The following is a 19,375-nucleotide window of genomic DNA, read 5'->3' as shown; positions in this document are numbered from 1 at the left end:
CCCACAGCTTACTTCGTGGGAACAAGATCCTCGCATTATTATGGCATGGCCACGCATTATTTTTATTTATATGGGATGTCACTAGCAAGACTGTATGTAAAAATGTAGAACACATGAGGGTCCATTGCTGATTTTTGGTTGTAAGTAAAATGTCTATATACTGTGTTGTAGACATGGGGACCCCTGGTTCCTATCACCACCACTGTAAAGAATTCTCAGTCTGAAAATATTTCAACAATAAACCACTTCACATCAAACGACTCTGACTGACTCTGTTTACATCTCGAAGACGGAATTATTCAGAAAGTTTGAAAAATCGGTAGAGTTCCTCTTTAAGCAGTTCGGACGTCTGGTTCCCATCACCGCCACTGTGAACAGTTCTGACTCTGCAACGTTCTTTCAACTGAGCGTTCACTCGGAATGACTTGTACATCTTAACCATCCAATTGTGCAGGAAAAGTTGAACAAACAGGCTGAATTTCGCGCATAAATAGGCGGAATATGCTGTAGTCTTCCAGGAGAACCCCCAGCTAATATTCCCTGACGTTGAAGTGACTCCCGGATGACGGAAGTAGCGCCGCTGTTGGGTCTGTTTATATGGCTGCTGAGGGAGATTCGGTTCCAGCTGCTAGCAAGTTAGCACCTTCTGCCGGACAGCTTTGATTAAACTGCTGCTGGTAACATCAATGACATTTGGCAGGTTGTTGTCGCCGGACATTGCTGGATATCTGCGAGTTGGATTCGAGAGGTAAGGGCGGGTAAAACCGGCGAGTGAAACTGGCTTCCTACTCGAATTTCACGTTCCACCTTAAATGGTGCAGCAGTTACGTTCTGGCCCCTCCGGCGCCAGAACGTAACTGCTGCACCATTTAAGGTGGAACGTGAAATTCGAATAAGAAGCTAACTTAAGCTTCATAAGCCTTCGTTTGTATTAAGATGGCCATACAGGACAGGAATAATGAATATTACTAGATATATAGCGCTCGAATATGTAAGATATTCGCCTCAGCTTTCGTATTTAGCTAGTGAGGCTGTTCTACAGCTCGTGTATGAGGGCTAGCTGGCTCGTAGGTGAAGGATTTAAGGTATACTAACATTTTCAGGGATTAAAGGCAGTTTCGGTTGGAATAAGGGTGTGAAAGGGTTGTTTTAGGAGGAGAGTGGACACAGAAAGCCCCCCGTGTGGTACAATATGGCTCGTTGCCGCGCGGACAGGTGTACAGTCATGTATACCTGCGCTGCGGAAGTGCCGGTGCTGTTAGTGCAGCTGAGGGAAAAGGGCTCTTCTGATCGTCTCACAAGCAGACATTAAATATCGCGATAATTACCCACCCTGTATCACGGGTTACCATACTATCAGGGTATTAAAGGAGAATTCCACCCATTTTTCGAAATTTCTGCATAATTCAGTGATTGAGATGTAAACAGTCATTCAGGGTGGTTTGATGTGAAATGGTTCACTTGTAGAGAAACTTGGCAACACATTTCTATACAGTGGTGGTGATGAGAACCAGGTGGTCGTATGTCTACAACACAAATGTAGCCAGTTTATTTGCTATCCAGAACCACCAGTGAACCTGCACACGTCTTCTGAGTGTTTATATGTAATGTTGATGATGGTAAAATAGTTCTAAATGTGTTCTTTGGGGGGCTGGTTTGCCTTAGAACGCCCTGCATGTATCCCTCCACCATGAGCGTCTTTTAAAAGATACATTTCATGTCAGAAATTGTAAAGCATCTCGTCATTTTACCTGAAAATATGAACATACATCATCTAGAAGATGAAGAATGTTTAAATCCTTCATTTCGTCAAGGATTGTTGGTTTCAGCATCGCTCGAAAAAGTGTTTTGCCGCCATCTCATGCTTTTTTTCCCGGTACTGCTGTCTGTCTTTCACGCATGCGCAGACTGAGAAATCCGAAAGAAATCAGAAGAGTTCACATGCACTGAGAAATCTGATTACTGAGCTAAAAATCCGGATTTCTAGACCTTACTCTGATCTAAGAAACCAGAGTATGCTGTTTACATGGCCATTCTAATAATCCGATTATGATTGGATTATTGAGTGCATGTAAACGCACTCAATGCCTCAGGCAGCGTATTACTATTTCATGTAATATGTGGACGTCTGGTTCCTATCACCGCCACTGTGAACAATTCTGACTCAGTAAGTTTCTCTAGAATAGAGCTTTTCACACCAAACCACTCTGACTTTGTTTACATCTTAATGATTGTTATGTAGAAAATCTGTGAAATTGCCCTTTAAGGGGAAAACACTTATACGTGTACATGTAAGACATGCATTTTCTTCAGACAAAATGAATTAAATATTGAATATCAGTAATAATAATTCAGTATAGCTGCTGAATGTCGGCACATATTCTTACTTTTTATTCGTAGTGATTTATGTTTGTCTGAATGTCACTTCCTCTTTTCATGAGCAGAGAGTACAGCATCACATTTGAACTGCCACTGAATAAATTAGCATCTCTGTGAAGCCCTTTAACAAACTGTGCTGAGTAATTCTCTCTCTCTCGCTCTCTCGCTCTCTCTCTCTCTCTCTCTCTCCCCTCTCTCTCTCTCTCTGTCTCTCTCTGTGTGTCTCTCTCTCTCTCCCCCCCCTCTCTCTCTCTGTCTCTCTCTGTGTCTCTCTCGCTCCCCCCCTCTCTCTCCCTCTCCCTCCTCTCTCTCCCTCATCTCTCTTGCTTCTCTCCTCTCTCTTCTCTTTTTGTCTATCTCTCTTCTCCTTCTTTATCTCCTTCTCTCTACCTTCCCTCTTTCCTCTGTATATCCCTCCCTTCTCTATCTCTCTCTTCTTTTTTATCTCTATCTCCCTTCTTTCTCTCTCCCATTAACTCGTTTTTACTTTTGCTTTCTCTTTCACCATCTGTCTCACTCTCTCAATTCTCTCACTTTCTCTGTTTCCCTTTCTCTCTGTCTCTTCATGCTCTCACTCTTTTTCTCCTCCTCTTTTTTCTCTCCCTTCTCTCTCTCTGTCTCTCTCTCTTCACTCTCCCCTCTCTCACTTTTTGCTCTCTCCACCTCTCTGTTTCTCTCTCCCTACCTCCTTCTGTCTCTGTCTCAATCATTCTCTCATTTTTCTCTTTATCTCTATTGCTCTTTCTCTCTCTCTCTCTTCACTTTCTCCTCTCTGTCTCTTTTTCTCTGTCTCCCACCATCTGTCTCAATTGCTGTCTCATTCCTCTCCTCCTCTCTGTTCGCCCCCCTTTCAGACATGGCTCCATCAGTATGCCTACAGGAGATGATCCGGGTGATCCGCAGTGCTCGGACTCAGGGAGAGGAGAGGGGGGTCATTCAGAGAGAATGTGCTGCCATTCGGGCGCAGTTTCGTCAAGCTGACAGCGGAGGGCGCTCTCACAACCTCGCCAAGCTCTTGTATGTGCACATGCTGGGCTACCCTGCACACTTCGGGCAGGTAATATGGTCACATGTGTCCTCTGCGTTTGCTCTGTTTTATGTGTCATTGTGTAGGGAGGGAAAGTGGCAGAGCACAGATCAACAGTGAATTGGAGGTGCTGTGCATTACAGGTTGTGCAGCATAACCTGCCATGTTGACCCCATTTCAGGTACATTTGACACTGTGGAAATGTTCCAGTTGACTAAGTGACAGTAAAAGACAGAGTAACGACGTTTATAAGCATTTCTCCGAAACTGCAAATGCTGTTATGTGGATATTGATGATGTTTTAGTCTTCACAGTCATATGGCTCACCAGATACTGTCATTATACTGTTTGTGTAGCTGCTGTGTTTGTTTCATCACTAAATGACCATTTCACCAAAGTTCCAGTTTTAAGTGATTCTTATAAGTGTCTATTATCAAACATTTCTCTAAACCACAATAATTGGTTTGAACACAACCAGTAAATGCTGTAGGGCTCCCCTTAACTTTACTGTATGGGTTTGTACAAAAACACCCACGGTGTGGATTCTGTAAGTAAAAAAATAAGTTAACACATCCTCTACAGAGAACACACTCGAATATGACAATTTTCTGATCATTTTAATGCACAAATTCTTTTTGTTGAGTGCTGAGATATTGGGGGAAATATGCATCGTGACATAACATTTGTACAGTCCACTTTTTATAGGTTATTTTCCCCTGAAGGGATGTAGATTATCTCCCATAATCAAGTTTAAATCTTTTAAATATAGAATATTTTTTCCATAAGAGTTTATTTCTTACATCTAGGAATAATAATTATTTGGCTTTTATGTCTCTTTGAGGATTTTTGGGTTGTGTTCCTTGAGATGGATGGGGTGATGTGAGATAAGGACTTGTTTATGCCCATCTCCCATCTATCCTGCCAGACATGGCACCTGCCTATGGTACAGGAGTCAAAACTGGGTTTTTCCATCAATGTAATACTGGGTGGCAGGTAGAGTTGATAGATTAATCATTTTTATATCGTAGTTGCATTTAAAAGAGTGCAGTTTTCAAATCGCAAGAGCTGCAATGTTAATTATAGCCATTTTTTATTAACAACTTCAGAGCTTGTATACTGCCTATAGATGAGTTAGACCAAATAGCCATATGCTGTGACATCATAACCACAACTAACTGACAGTCTGGCATGTTCAATGTTCAAGTCTTAAGCCAGAAAAAGTGGATGTTCTGGTATTCTTGGCCAAAATAAAAGGCCTGGACTTCAATTTACAGAAAATAATCACAGTTGCGATTGCGGTCGAAATATCGAGCAGAAAAATCGCAATTAGATATTTTCCCAAATTGTTCAGTTCTAATGGAAATGCCCTTTAAGGCCTTGGGCCTGACTGACAGCGACTTTTACTGACGTCATTAAGGCCCCGTTCACATTTGGCATTCACATGTGTTCTGGTGTTAACATCCGTAGATGGTGCTAAGTACAGGTGTGTACAGAGTACAATGCGTCTTGGAGACACATTGTGATTCGATCACCCAAACCACGTTCAGAGGTGATCGGGGACACAAATTACCACATATCGTTTACAGTGTGAAGCACCCATTCATACTTTCTGTGATGTGATGCACCTCCAAAACCAAGACGAGAAGACCACACACTAAATCTCAGGTCAAATAAATGAAAAGTATTTAATAATAAAAATGTTTCAGGATTACAGGATCATGAAAAAGTAAACTTAAACTAAAGAATGGAAAAAAAATAGAGAAAAATAGTGTCAGCAGGTTAACAGGTTCACACAAACACACATAATCTTGCACGCAAAGGCTTAACTAAGGCAAAGGCTTAAAGACAATCAGCTGGCTAAAACGCTTAAGAGTAGAGGGGAGAGGGAGAGAGTGTGGTGGGAAAGAAAGGGCCTGCAGGTGTCTTCCCCACTTAACGCAGACTTGGTCAAAGCAGTCATACCTTTATGCAAATTATATGTAAACTAGACAATCTACATATGCAATTGCTGGTTCATCAGTACAAATCAAAACTACTATAATGCAAACTTTGACTGGTTCAGAAACAAAATAGAACACAGTGTCTTTGGAGAGATTCAGCAAAGATACTGTCCCTCATGCACATTTTAATGATGTCAGCAAGAGTCGCTCTCGGTCAGGCCCGAGACCTTAAAGGTTCCTGAATGGTCACCTTTCACCCAGTTATACGATGATGGAAATACCCAGTTCCAGCTCCTGAACCACAGGTCACGGCCATCTGTGGTAGGATAGACTGGAGATGGACATAAACAAGTCCTTATCTCATGTCATAGCATGCTTCTCATGGATTATAACGGTAAGCCTCACAGAAACACAAAAGTCAAATAACTATTATTCCGCAATGTAAGAAATATATTCTCTCTCCCCCTTGCTCTCGCCCCACCACTCTCTCGCTTTCTCTCTCTCTATCTTTCTTTCTCTCCTTTTAGAGTTTTAGCCTGCTGTTTGTCCTTAAGCTTTTGTCCTAACCTCACGCAAAGGCTTAACTACGTGCGTTTGTCTGGACAACCTGTTAACCTGTTGAGATCATTTGTAGATATTTTTCTCTATTCTTTTAATTACGTTACGTTTCCTTTTTTAAGTTCCTGTAATCCTGAAGACACTTATCAAATTTTACGATCTGTTCTGCTTTTGAGATTCAGTGTGTGGCTCTTTGTAGTTTTTGGCGGTATATCTCATAACAGAAGTTATGAATCGGTGTTTTTCGTACACTTCTAAATTTGTATTTCAGTCGTGCTGTGGTAAAATTACCCCACTCCCCAATGTGTTAAGTTCCGTAAATTAATAGCTGCATAAAATGTACAGAATTGTGTTCTCAGTATAGGATGTGTTAACATGTTATTTGTCCAGGTAAAATCATGTTGTCAATTACGTGTGTCAATTCTGATGTTTCTCCTCAGATGGAGTGCGTCCGTATGATTGCTAGTCCCAGATACAGTGAGAAACGCATCGGCTACCTCGGGGCCATGATGCTTCTGGACGAGAAGCAGGATGCCAGCTTGCTTATCACCAACTCCATCAAGAAGTAACTTCCTCTTTCTCTATTCTCCTCTGACCAGCATGTTTGGGGTGGGCAATATGGTCATAAGCTCATCGTTATTGTGGTAAATTACATCACGGTATGTGGTTTTTGAGTATATTATGGGCATCATCAGTACTTGTAGAACACTGAAGAACAGAGTTGATCAATTACAGAGATCCTGTAAAGACCCTGGTAAGAGAGAGCAGGGAACAGCCTTACATGGGATAAAGTAGAACATGCATATTTTATATAGGTAAACAGTAGTTATGCTTGTGGTCTTCTTTGCATATTCTCATAACAGAATTGCAGATTTTAACAGCAATTGGGCAGAAGTTTCTCAGTATTCACCCTGAAGACATTCAAGTTTTTATCAAGAGTATTTGATTACTGAGTTGTATGTATCAGTAGTGAACCGTGACTGTGAGAGCTAGGCCTTCAATTAGGACTGTAAATGTCAAAATTCAGTCAAAACTAAGAGAAAAGGGAAAAGCCCACTTCAGTGATTATGCTAAGATTTGATAGTGTCCCTTTACATGCTTTATTAGAATAATATATAGTATATTATTTTAATATTTAGCTATTTATTTGAAATTTTCCATTCTGCCTTAAATGGTACAGCAGTTACATTTTGGTGCATTTAAGCTGCTTTCACACTGAACATGGAAAATTCACCACTGCGCTTTCATACACATAATTTTCAATGGGATGCATGGCGTAGATGTTGATTTTCACTGTTCAAAGTGAGGAGAGAAGTAGGCGTGTCTGACGGTTCCCGTTGCTACTGAAAAGGTTAGCTTTACTGGAGAGCACCACCCACGTTTACTCGCAACCGGCAAGCATAGCACACACTGTTTCAGTCAGCAGACTTCACCATTTAAGGTGGAACGGCAAGATTTTTGGCTCCAGAGTGTAACTGCTGCAACATTTAAGGAAGGACAGAAATTTTTAAAAAGGCAGACATTTAAAGCTTCTGTTAGCATGTAGTTTACTTTGTAGCAATTTTATAGCAGAGTGACATTTTCAACAGAGAGGCTGGTACAGAGCTGCCACTGCTGTTTTCCATTTCTAACAGCTCATTGATTAAGCTGCCACTCGTATTCACAGTCAGTGATGTATCTGGAACTTCCAGACGGACTAGATCAGGAATGCACAACTTCGGTCCTGTAGGTCCAGTGTCCAGCACAGCTTGGAGGTTTCCTACTCAAACACACCCACAAAACCTGGCAATTAATACATGAGTGTAATTGGATGTGTTTGAGCAGGTAGGGCACCAAACTGTGCTGGACACAGACCCTCCAGGACTGGAGTTGTGCACCCTGGCCTTAAAATTGGTCCAACCCAGCTGGACACAGACCCTCCAGGACTGGAGTTGTGCACCCTGGCCTTAAAATTGGTCCAACCCAGCATGATTGGTTGATTCCTCTGCTACTTGGTAATTATGCTAAAGTCAATCTAACGTGTTTGGCCTTCTCTTCAGCTCCTGAAGTCCTAACCAATAGGAGAGCTTGCTTAGCTATATCTGTCTTGATACCACAGAGATAGGCTAATTTTCTGCTCAGCATTTCAAGAATTTCTTTTGTTTCCTTAAAAAACTTCACAATGAAACAAAAGTAGTAATGTAATACTCATAGAGTTTAAATACAAGCACGATACTATTTAATAAAAATGAACAAAAAGTTAGACATGCATTCGTTCTCAAAAATCATTAGGCTTCTCTGAAGGCCTAGAAGGGCATGAGGGTTTCCTGATTGGACTTCAGGTATAGTGATGTTATATTTTTGCTATATTGCCCACCCTTACAGCATCATATGTACCTCACTGCCTCTGCTTACAATTTTTACTGTACTGAGTATGTGAAGTGAATATGTTTCTGTGTGCTCTTTGCAGTGACCTCTCTCATAGCAGTCAGTACGTCCAGTCCCTGGCCCTGTGCACCCTGGCCTGCATGGGCTCTGCAGAGATGTGTCGAGACCTGGCACCTGAGATCGAGCGCCTCCTCAAGGCCTCCAATTCCTACATCAAGAAGAAGGTTTGTCCTCTGGTCAAGCAGCTTCAAGTGTAGTCAGTCAGCCAAGATGTTTTGTGTTCATCTTATAGGGAAATTCCGATTTTTTTAAAAAAATTCCTCCTAATTAAATGGTTAATATGTAAAGAAAGTGATTCAGAGTGGTTTGATGTGTTCTAGAAAAACTTGCCAAGTCATAAATGTTCACAGTGGTGGTCATAGGAACCAGACGTCTGAAGAGTTTAATGCCTCTAAAAGCTCTCTCACACAAAGTTGTTACATGGACTTGTTACAAATATGATGCCTGATGCCTGAGACATTGTTTTATGATTCACTGCTTTTGGCCTAAAACGTATTTATTAAAATCCATTCATGGTGGGAGGTACATGCAGGGCTTGTAAGGCTCCTTACAAATCCTTCATAGATCCTTCAGCATGTCGTTATTATGAGATGTTACGTAATTTTATGAAAAAGCATCTCATAAATATGATTTTATTATGAGAAAGAATGTTGTAAAAATGACCATAATTTTGAGAGAGAACATCTCATAATTACGAGAAAATTCTCTCGTTATTACTAGAAAGTATGTCGCAAATACAACGTACTATGTCATAATAATGAGAAAGGACATAATTATGAAAAAAAAATATATATAATATTTTGAAATAAGTTCATGCCATAAAACCTGTAGCCTACCAAATGGGCTAGAATCATGTTAGTTTTTGGCTTGAATGAAATTTTAAGCCCATTTTACACCAGAAGAGGCAGTCATAGGCTATTGCGCACAATAGGCTCCTGTATTAATCAGTGTAGCCTTTCACACCAGCCACGTATGTGTGATACAGCACTGCGACAGCAACATGTGCGTGAAGTGCAAAGATAGGCTTTTAGGCATTGTGTTATTCCTGCTGACCATCCTGAATGCGATGGCAAAAACTGAAACCCTATGGTATCTACATTAATCTATGGCTTTTCAAGAATGATTATTTGGCTCCATGCTTACACAACTAGGATTTCAGTTTTATCATACGGGTCCATGTGCCTTGTGAGCTTAGGACCGAAATTCCTGTAAAGCCTGCATCTCAGCTCAAAGCCTGACTGTGTCTTGCGTGACAACAAACCCAGCTTGTAGACATTTAAGATGTTGTAGTTTATAACCATGACGCTTGCTGTGTCATTCAAAACGCTCAGTTTGGAGTAACTCAATGTCTCAGAGGTCGAATTGAATTTTACACACACTTACAAACACTGAGATTTGAGAATCTGACTCAGTGCTCAGAGACTAATGACAATACAATCTGTGCTGCTTCGTGACACAAGATTTCACTGTGACTTAAGGCAAGCCAAAAGTATAATTTGATTAATTAAATCAACCATTGTTTCAAATAAAAAACAGCATCTAGCTTATTTGCTAGCTAACAGGTATGGTGGCATAAACTTAGCTCACAAAAATGAGATATTTAACATCTCAAAATAAGGAGACATTTTAATTACGAGATGTTCTTTCTTATAATTATGATGTATGTTGTTTTTATGACATACTTTCTTACAATAACAAGTAATTGTATCATAAATATCATACATACATACATACATACATACATCATCTAAATCGCTTATCCTTCTGGGTCGCGGTGGGGTGCTGGAGCCTATCCCAGCTGTCACTGGGCGGAAGGCAGGACACACTCTGGACAGGTCGCCAGTCCATCGCAGGGCAGACAGACAGACATACACAATCACACACACACACTCACACCTATGTGTGAGGTGTGATCATAAATATCAATTTTCCAAAATTTTCTCACAGTTACGAGATGCTTTTTCATAACTATGACACATCTGAAGGGTCTATTTTCTATCCTACTTGGCAGCAACACACCACTGTACTAACTGGTTCCTGGAAGCTAACATTGCCTATTAGCCACATTAGCCTTGTAGCTTCAGTGCAAATCTAAAGAAGCAAACCTGAGACACCAAACGTTACTTGGCTGATGACCACATTTGGGGTAAAAGGAATAAAAAAACAACTTTGTTCTGGACATAATGAAAAGTATTTTATTAGTTAGTTCAGTTTGAGGTGATTTCTTTTCAGTGCAGTCTTTCAAAGCACAGTTATCAGTGGAATTGGTTGAATCGCCATTGAAGTGTGGCTTTGTGTTTAGCAAAAAGCTGGTTTGTGGAACTTCCTGCATGCTAACTACAGGATCTCCCTCCATCGTGTTTATTACTATCCATGATTTCCCTGAAAATTTGATGGGGGCTGCTGTGATGCCTCACTATTACTGTTTGCAGGTTTTCTGTTTTCAGTCATGCTGGAATTCCAGTAGTGCTACACTGCAAAAAATGTTGAAATGGTGTCTTAAGATTATTATAAAATGATGACCTCTTACTCGACGTGTGCTGTTGTCTGTGTCACAACAGCTAAAAAAAATTAATTGTTCATGGAAAGTACATGCTTTAAACATTAGCAGTTTCATAAACGCTGTTTGTGCCCTGCGCCCTCTGTGTTTCGTTCCGTGCCAAAGAAGAAGGGAAGGAAACCGGTGTGGCTTTAAACTTAAACATCCTCTGAAGAGGATATTTGTTTGCTCATAAAAAATAGGACATAGCGAATTGGATATAGCTGAGCTGTCTTCCATAAGACAGCTGCTGCACGGCTTCAGGACTTCCCCAACACTTGGCTGAGGCTCTGAATTGGCTCTACCTCAGCTTACAGACAAAACCTTTCCTATTTTGCTGCTATGCAGGGAGCTGCATGCCTCTGTGCTTGTGTAGTTCTGTAGCTCTTCACCATCTATACATTCAGGAAAGACACAATAGTTCACTATATCAGTATAGGTAATCTCAGGCCACAGTTTTTTCATTCTGTAAGTGTCGAAGGATGGGGCAGTGTCCAAACACAGCCACCACAGTAATGCAAAAAGGTCTGTATCTAGTAGGTTATATAGAGTGAAAAACCTACGTTTCAAGGCTGTTCTGTCAACCAGCTTTCACCACTGACCAAACAGCTCTAAGAAGCCTTTGTCTTGTATGGTTTCAGAAGCTATGCTGAGATCATCCTGGTCAGGAACTGGAAACCCAACTGAATTGCCAGGCTCTGAAACCTTTCTAGTCCTAGCTTTTGTTTTGGTTCTGGATCAAACGTCCACTACTTCACTCGTTCAGAATGTAAACGCTCTAACTGGAAACCAAAAACCAGCTTCGGCTGCGAATCACTGAAATGGTTAAATTTCAGAAAATTCAGGAAATTCGTGGTTAATCAGCCACTGACCCACAGCGCCGACTAGTGGATGTGTCAGTCAACTAGTCAGTGAACCCCAGGGGTCAGTCCAAACTGTGTGTCAATACTGTGTCAATGCAACAACATTAATCATTGCTCATTTTGTTTGCTTGGCCAACACATTGTAGTGATGATGTTGATAATGATGATTGTAAGAAAAATCATTTTAATGACAAGAATGATTTTGATTTTCTAGGCAGCCTTGTGTGCAGTCCATATTGTGAGGAAAATTCCTGAGCTAGGAGAGCTGTTCACTCCCTCAGCGCACTCCCTGCTGTCCGACAAGAACCACGGTCAGTTTTTACTTCTCTCTGTAGACTCTCAGACTCTTTGTTCACACGTGTTCCATGTTTAAAGGAATACTGCGTTGTTTTTCGACCTAATCTTAATGTGTCACATCTGTGTCTGTATTGTATGGTCACTAATTTTGAGTTTCGAGATGGGTTACTTAAAAAAAATAAATAAATAAAACATAACAGAAGTCAGTGTGAAGCTGCTGAATTCCACAAATTAATTGATTAAGTGTTTTTTTGTATTTATCTTTAGTTAATGTTCGCAAGTCTTCTTGGTCAGTTTAATTCCCTGTATTATCATGTTTTGTGTTCAGTGAACACCATTTATTTTCCTGCCTGTTTTCTGGATGTTCAGAATAAGAACTATAACAAAGGACGCTCGCGCCCGTACCCAATGTCCTCATCTGCCTCAGCAAGCCCAAAGTTACAAAGTCATTACTGAGAAAAGGAAATATTCACACACACACACGTTTTCTAAACCACTTATCCTTCTGGGTCCCAGGGGGCGCTGGAGCCTGTACCAGCAGTCACTGGGCCGAAGGCATGATACACCCTGGACAGGTCACCAGTCCATCGCAGGACAGGAAATAAACAAAAAAGAAGATAGTTTGCAAATCAGATTTGTCCAGATTTGTCCATTTTGTAAAAAATGCAACTAACTTCTAAGACTGAACTTTGGAGGTGTGAAAAAAATATCCCTGCAGGTTTCTTTGAAAAACGGAAAGTGAGTCTGCTGAAAAGAATGGAAGCTGTAATAAAGGCAAAATGCAGACAGGCTAAATACTAAAAAACATAATATTATATTCAGTTTTTGGAGCTTTTGTGTACTTTTCTGTTAAATTTATGTTTTCCTAACACTACTGATGTTTCCTAATGAGTACTCAAATACTCATGATCAATTCTACCCCTTAAAAACAACCTAATAGTAGCCTAATTGCTGTTCTGACTGGATATTAAATAAAGGGTGGTCAGAGCCTGATATTAAGTAGAGAAAAAGCTTTTTGTTAATGTTATGAATTCAATCTGGGAGATAATACAGTTTAGGTTACTGCAACCACTTATCCCTCTTCCATTACAGCTGTCACTGAAGACTTACATTCGTTCTGATCTGTTTGGTCAGCACAGGAAAAGCTTGCATGATGTAGGCTGAAGTCTTCTGCGCCTGGAGCTTTCTGCACAAAGGCAGCCTTAAGCCTTTGAGATATCTACCTGTTAGCTTGTATTATGAGAGTTTAAGTTAATGTGTTTTCTCTTCTTTTCTAACTAATGTCCATGGTAGTTGACTGATGTGGCAGACTAAGATTAGGTTGAGAAATGCTAGCGTATTCCTTCAAATCATTGTTTTTCTGTAGTTTTTCTGCATTTTTCTAAACAAATCATCTCTTTAACTGCTGTTGTTTCTTAACATCCGAAGGCTAACATTTCTCACATGCCCTCTAGACGTTTTATGCCACTGAGAGCTAAGATAGCGACTCATTTTCCTGCCCTTGCTATTTCAGAATGGCAGGGCTGTATTTCAGCGGTGTAAGTGTTGTTCTCTTTCTGCAGGAGTTTTGCACGGCGCTGTGGTTTTAATCACAGAGCTGTGTGAACGTAACCCTGACAACCTTGATGAGTTCCGTAAGGTAATATAAAAGCAAAACAAAGACATGCCATAGAGTCAAGCTGCACAATAAATTGCTTGGCCATTGTTACTGATGCTTATACTGCAGAAGGCTGCAATATGCAAATGAGCCCTCAACAATCACAGAAGTGTTTCTGCGGGTTGTTTTGATGATTAAGCATATTCATATGATCTAATAATTTTGGTCAATACAGTGCAAGCCAGTTTTAACCACATTTAGGGTTCGCTAAGGTGCAATGTACAGAATTTTTTGAGACCAACAATTATGTATGTGTTAATTATTAATTATATATATATATATATATATATATATGATGTATTTTGAAATTTAGCACTGCTAAAAAAAGCATCTAGAAACTAGTCATTCTACTTGGACACCTATATAAACCTGAATCTTTGAACTTGGGTTTATACATAGTTTTTTTTCAGATACATGAACATTATTATTACAATAATAATGTTTACACAGCTACCTAGATTATTTTAAAAAATGATGGATGTTCACTTTTTTTTTGGTCTGCTGCTTATTTTATTCCTCCCTCTCAGGCTGTTCCAGAGCTGGTCCAGATAATGAAAGGATTGGTCACGTCAGGTTATTCTCCAGAACACAACGTAGCTGGCATCAGTGACCCTTTCCTGCAGGTCAGTCTGGGACATGTTTAACCGTTGATCAGTTATTTTGCATCATATTATTTCTCACGTTCTTGCATCCTTTCCCATTCAAGTGAACTGGCTTTTCCGCCAGGCAGATTTTACTCATGTGACTGCAGCTTAATGCTCTTCTACCATGTGAGACGATGTTATTCTGCCTTCTCATTTTTATGTGTATCTTCTTCTCTCTTAGGTTCGTGTTCTCAGGTTGTTGAGGATTCTTGGCCGCAATAACGATGAAGCAAGTGATGCTATGAATGACCTTCTTGCACAAGTATGCTACCACTGCACACAGTCACACTCACCTGCACTCATTTCCTTTATCACATCTAGGCCTGTGCGTTCTGGCAGCACGTTCCAGAATTTTTTCAAATTCATATGCAAATATGAAAATGCTTATTAAATTGTGCATTTCCCATGTAAGTGTGCATCATTTAAGACATTGTGTGTTTACATTTGCATTTCTAATATTATTTTCATTGTCTTACATTGACTGACATTAAAAACTGAATAACAATCGCCCATTTGCAATTGCATTTCCTCATCGTCACGCTTCAGGTCTGCCAAACTGTAAAAATGTATTTTGAATCCTGTCAACCAGGCACTCCTGTCAGTCAAACGCTGTGCTCGAAGTTGGTCACAATGTCACTAATATTGATTCTTGTGCAGCCACAAGCTCTATTAGTCAGTCAAGAATCACTCCAAACAAAACAACAGAAAATCATTTTGGACAGAATTATCCTCGGCCTGGCTGGCAAGTGTTAAAATGTCACTAGCAGCAGTTGCTAATGATCCAGTACCACCAAACTTCAGACTGCTTCATCACTTCCTCACTGAAATGTCCCTCCCGACATCCCACCCCCCAGCGTTTGATTGACAGGAGTACCTGATTGACAGTGAAAATGCAATAGCAAACAGGGTTGAAAATCCATTCTAATTTTGGCAGAGCTGGAGCACAATGTTGAGGAAATGCATGTGTAAATAGGTGATTGTTTTTCTGTTTTTAATATGTCAGAGTCACAGCATTAAGACAATGAAAATGAAATGTCAAAAGCTTTTTGCTTTTTCATGTTAAATTTTTCCGGCCATTATACACAGAAAGGCAAATTCAAATACACATGTTGCATTGTCTTAAATAATGCACACTTACATGGGAAACGGAATTGTAAATACACAATTTATTAAGCATTTTAGTTTTATTTGAAAAAAAGTCTTGAATATGCTGCCATGCTGTGGTGGTAATGTGGAAAATAACCACAGTAGAGGGTTAATCTGTTTGATGGGGGTCTTGTTTTGTATTTCCACAAAGCGTTTACAAACATAGCAATAGTAACTATCATAGTAATAATAATATTAATAATAAGGTTGGTTTGGGAGCTCATCGGTGGTGCTGAGATAGAAAAATCAGAACCAGGAAAAAAACACAGAGAAGCCTCAAAAGCAGCCAATTGTGGTTCAGCTGCGACTAAGAATGCGTTCGATTTCAGCTTTCACTCGATTTCCGCAGTCACTTGACTTTTTGCTCTCACGTCCTCTAAAGCGTTGTCATATTAGCATCAGTTAGCTGGAACCAAGCCTGTGCTGTGTGGCACATTTGGTCAGCTAGCTTAGCTATTGTTCACTTCCATCCCAAACACCACAGAACAGGTCCACTTTCAGGTTTCTGTCACACCAACACAAGTAACTTGACTTTTGCTTTCTCAGATATTCATTTTGATGATCTACACTTGTTTCAGCAGGAGAATCAAATCTGCACTGTTGTGTGTGGCACCACAGTACAGGTCTGTAGCCTGATCGCTAAGCTAATGTTAATGTTACCACGGAACAGGTTTCATTTTGCATTTCAGTCCCTTCAGCGCTTGTTGCTCAACGTCACTCCCTCAGATTTGAATCATTATCATCTTAACTTATGGTGCTTTAGTGACCCAGCATCAAACATGCGCTCTGGTAAGCAGAGCTGTTAACGTTCTAGTTAAGCTAATGCTAATTGGCTTCTCTCTTCTAGTGAGCTGCACTGTTTAACATTTAGCGATTGTTAGATAGATGGTTTGATCAAATTTATTAAACGATGGCCTGGAAATGACTTCACAGTCGCGTCACAAAGACGGCAAAAAGCAACATAGACGCTTTAACGACACTTACGATGCTTTCATGCTTTATCCAACTCAGTTATACCATATACTGGGGTAAAATCTAAAGACAGTTTAAAAGTATAAAACAAGTGGATATGGGCCAACCGTAAATCATTGCAACACTTTCTTATAATTTTGACACACTTCAAATGTCCGCTGAAGTGGACGCAGAGCAAACATGGTGACGACGTGTAAGTTTAAGGTTATTATTTGTCGAATGAAAAAATGTAATAACGGTGCTGTAGTTGTAGTATACTGTCATATTTACTCACAATCCAGTCTTAAAATCTGATTGGCTGAGCTATTCGAAGCCTTTGTTAAATTTACGAGATACGCAGACCGCCTATGACCTATGATGTATTACGGCACCACAGCACGAAAAAACCTGCTGTTAATGAAATAATCTTTGACTCTCCTGCTGCTCCCATGGACCACCGAGTGTACTGATGAAGTAAGAAGTCGTTTTTTGTTTAAACTGAGCGACTGGAACCCTATATTCTTAACTAGAACTAGGCTGGTCAGGTAGCTAACAGCCTAAACAACTCCATTATTAATATCACAGGCTTGAATTAAAGTACTTACAGTATGATTAACTGTAAAACGGCAGTATAAAAGTCTAAATAATGTCACTTGAATGGATTTCACGCTTCAAATGTTCATATTTTATGTCAGAAGTGGCGTCAAACCCAGGCTAAATCCCAAATGGCTCTGTACTCCCTAAATAGTGTGCTAGCTGTGAAAGTTTAGAAACTCTACAGCCAAATAGTGCATCACTTATTGAGTGTGGATGTGTCTGAATCCCAAATTACTATTTCCTAGCTATATGATTCACTGTTGGGGTTCAGGATCCAGTATTTAAATTCCTACTTAACTGGTGCACTGTGTAGGGAGCAGGGGTTAATTAAAGATTCAGCCCTATTGTGAGAAGAGGGGCGCTGTTTGATTGGTGCTAAATAAGACTCGGTAATTTAGTGACCAAAAAGTACTTATAAAGCAGAAGTTTTTGCATTGAACAGTGCTGCGTTATCATATGTTCATTTTTATATGACAAAAATGTAAAAAGTTCATGAAAAGCCTGCAGTATACAGCGATGTGCGACCAAACGTTCTCCTCATTCAGCGGTCCATGGTTGCTTGACACAATACGCTAACGGAACTAAATTTCTTGGCGGAATACTTGTTTATGTTGATTATTATTCGTAATAACTGTATTATTTTCTGGAATCATTTTCTAAAAAGGGGGTATTTTAGTGTAGTTTATGTTGGCTACTGTTTTATGGAAGCAATAAGCCACTTAAGAGCCTGTGTGTCTGCGATTTTATTATGGGGAAGGGTGTTCTTAGGCATGACACGTAGCAGTAACATAGCGTTTGTTAAAGGCATCATATCTGCAGCAGCACATGAGTTTCTACCATCACTGGTGGCTGTTGCCACAATAACTAGGTTAACAGTCACCGAGCACAGGCCCAATTACATCCTCTCTTTCTCACTGTCCACTGCAAATGCCCACAAATATTTTCTCCAGTTTTTTATTTTTCTGTACAGCAGCTGCTCTTTTGTTTTCTCCTCTTTCTATAAAGCCACCACTTCAGAGATACCAGGTTGTGTCAGGACAGTGAAGCACAGCAGTGGAATCTGGATTAGTATTTAACATTTAGGATTACTGTTCGTTCTTGTTGCACAGGTGGCCACCAACACGGACAGCAGTAAGACTGCAGGCAGTGCTGTGCTGTACGAGACAGTGCTCACTATCATGGACATCAAATCAGAGAGTGGACTCAGGGTACGCAATAATAATAATTCTCTCACACTTATATATGAACCCCTTTCAGATGGAAAACTCAGTGCAGTGTATTGCTGGACAATTGCTGCGTCCAGCGTGTTCACACATATCAGAAAAATACTGCAAATAGAGGATGTGATGTTTTAACGTGGCGGAAGATGCCCTGTTTTAAACAATAGCAGGTCCTCAGATCATAAAGATTATTGCTTTGATGAAGATGTTATTCATTGACCAAATGTTTTGTAGATAACTATACTCCTGTTTAAGTTTCGATTCAGTGTTTTCAATAATTTAAAACTAATTTGGTTGCAAATGAATGTATAAAATTATCCTAATATGCTAATCTTGTTCAACTTCACAGGCTTTATATAATAATTAGTAGGACACTGGGATTCTGTAAATAAAATTGTGAACAGAAATATTGTCCAGAATGATGAACGGAGCTTCTAAAATTACTGAGAAATCTATCGAGAATGCATTACGCAAATACTTTACACAGCTATTGGGAATCCCTGTGGAGTTAAACAGTCCTGACTGCTAGCCTAGCCACTGATCTAGAAGCTACAAATATAACCAAGCTAACATTTGTGTATTTCTTACCTCAGTCATCAAATCAAACTATAAACAACAGATTTATTCTTTATTCAGCACAAAATGTATACCAGAGACATTTTTTTTTAGTTTTAGTTACTTTAGCTTTTAGTTTTTTGTCCTTTTCATCTGACAAGTCGAGAAGTCCATTCTCTCGTTAATGATTATTGACAGGTTATACTGCTGTAATAAGATGCTTCCTACCACTAACGTTATAACATCCATATATGTCTAATAATTTTAGCAAAATCTTTCTGACAAATGAGATGAAAAGTCAAAAGGAAATTGACAGCAGATGTTTGAAATTCAGATCTACAAAAAGGGAAACTGGATGATCGAGATCTTTCCAAACAGATGTCTAGCAAACTAAGATGGCTCTAAAATGTGCTGTCAGACATGAAAGAGATCCAAAATTATGTAAAAACACAAATTAGATATGAGACATTAATAGTGCATATACCATATTACGAATGAAATAATCATGGTTAATTATCGCCGCTGGCTAATTACTGATTAATATGATTCTGTAGCAGGTGAACAATTATCCTTGAA

At 39.8% G+C, this 19,375-nt stretch overlaps 1 protein-coding gene across 1 annotated transcript in view; it reads left to right on the top strand.

Annotated features, from left to right (window-relative positions):
• The first annotated feature begins 573 nt into the window (after positions 1-573).
• The window catches only part of ap1g2 (adaptor related protein complex 1 subunit gamma 2), a 37,698-nt gene continuing 18,896 nt past the window's right edge, over positions 574-19,375 (top strand). The window contains exons 1-9 of the mRNA XM_036596494.1: positions 574-748; positions 3,234-3,436; positions 6,344-6,468; positions 8,353-8,494; positions 11,947-12,043; positions 13,592-13,668; positions 14,214-14,309; positions 14,512-14,592; positions 18,134-18,232. Of these exons, the coding sequence (XP_036452387.1) occupies positions 3,236-3,436; positions 6,344-6,468; positions 8,353-8,494; positions 11,947-12,043; positions 13,592-13,668; positions 14,214-14,309; positions 14,512-14,592; positions 18,134-18,232 (918 nt within the window). The 5' untranslated portion in view covers positions 574-748; positions 3,234-3,235. The remainder of the gene's footprint in view (positions 749-3,233; positions 3,437-6,343; positions 6,469-8,352; positions 8,495-11,946; positions 12,044-13,591; positions 13,669-14,213; positions 14,310-14,511; positions 14,593-18,133; positions 18,233-19,375) is intronic.

This window comes from Colossoma macropomum, unplaced genomic scaffold (genome assembly GCF_904425465.1).
Source record: "Colossoma macropomum unplaced genomic scaffold, Colossoma_macropomum, whole genome shotgun sequence".
NCBI classification, from domain to species: domain Eukaryota; kingdom Metazoa; phylum Chordata; class Actinopteri; order Characiformes; family Serrasalmidae; genus Colossoma; species Colossoma macropomum.
Note: the sequence above shows the minus strand (reverse complement) of the source record. Positions and strands in the feature narration are given on the sequence as shown.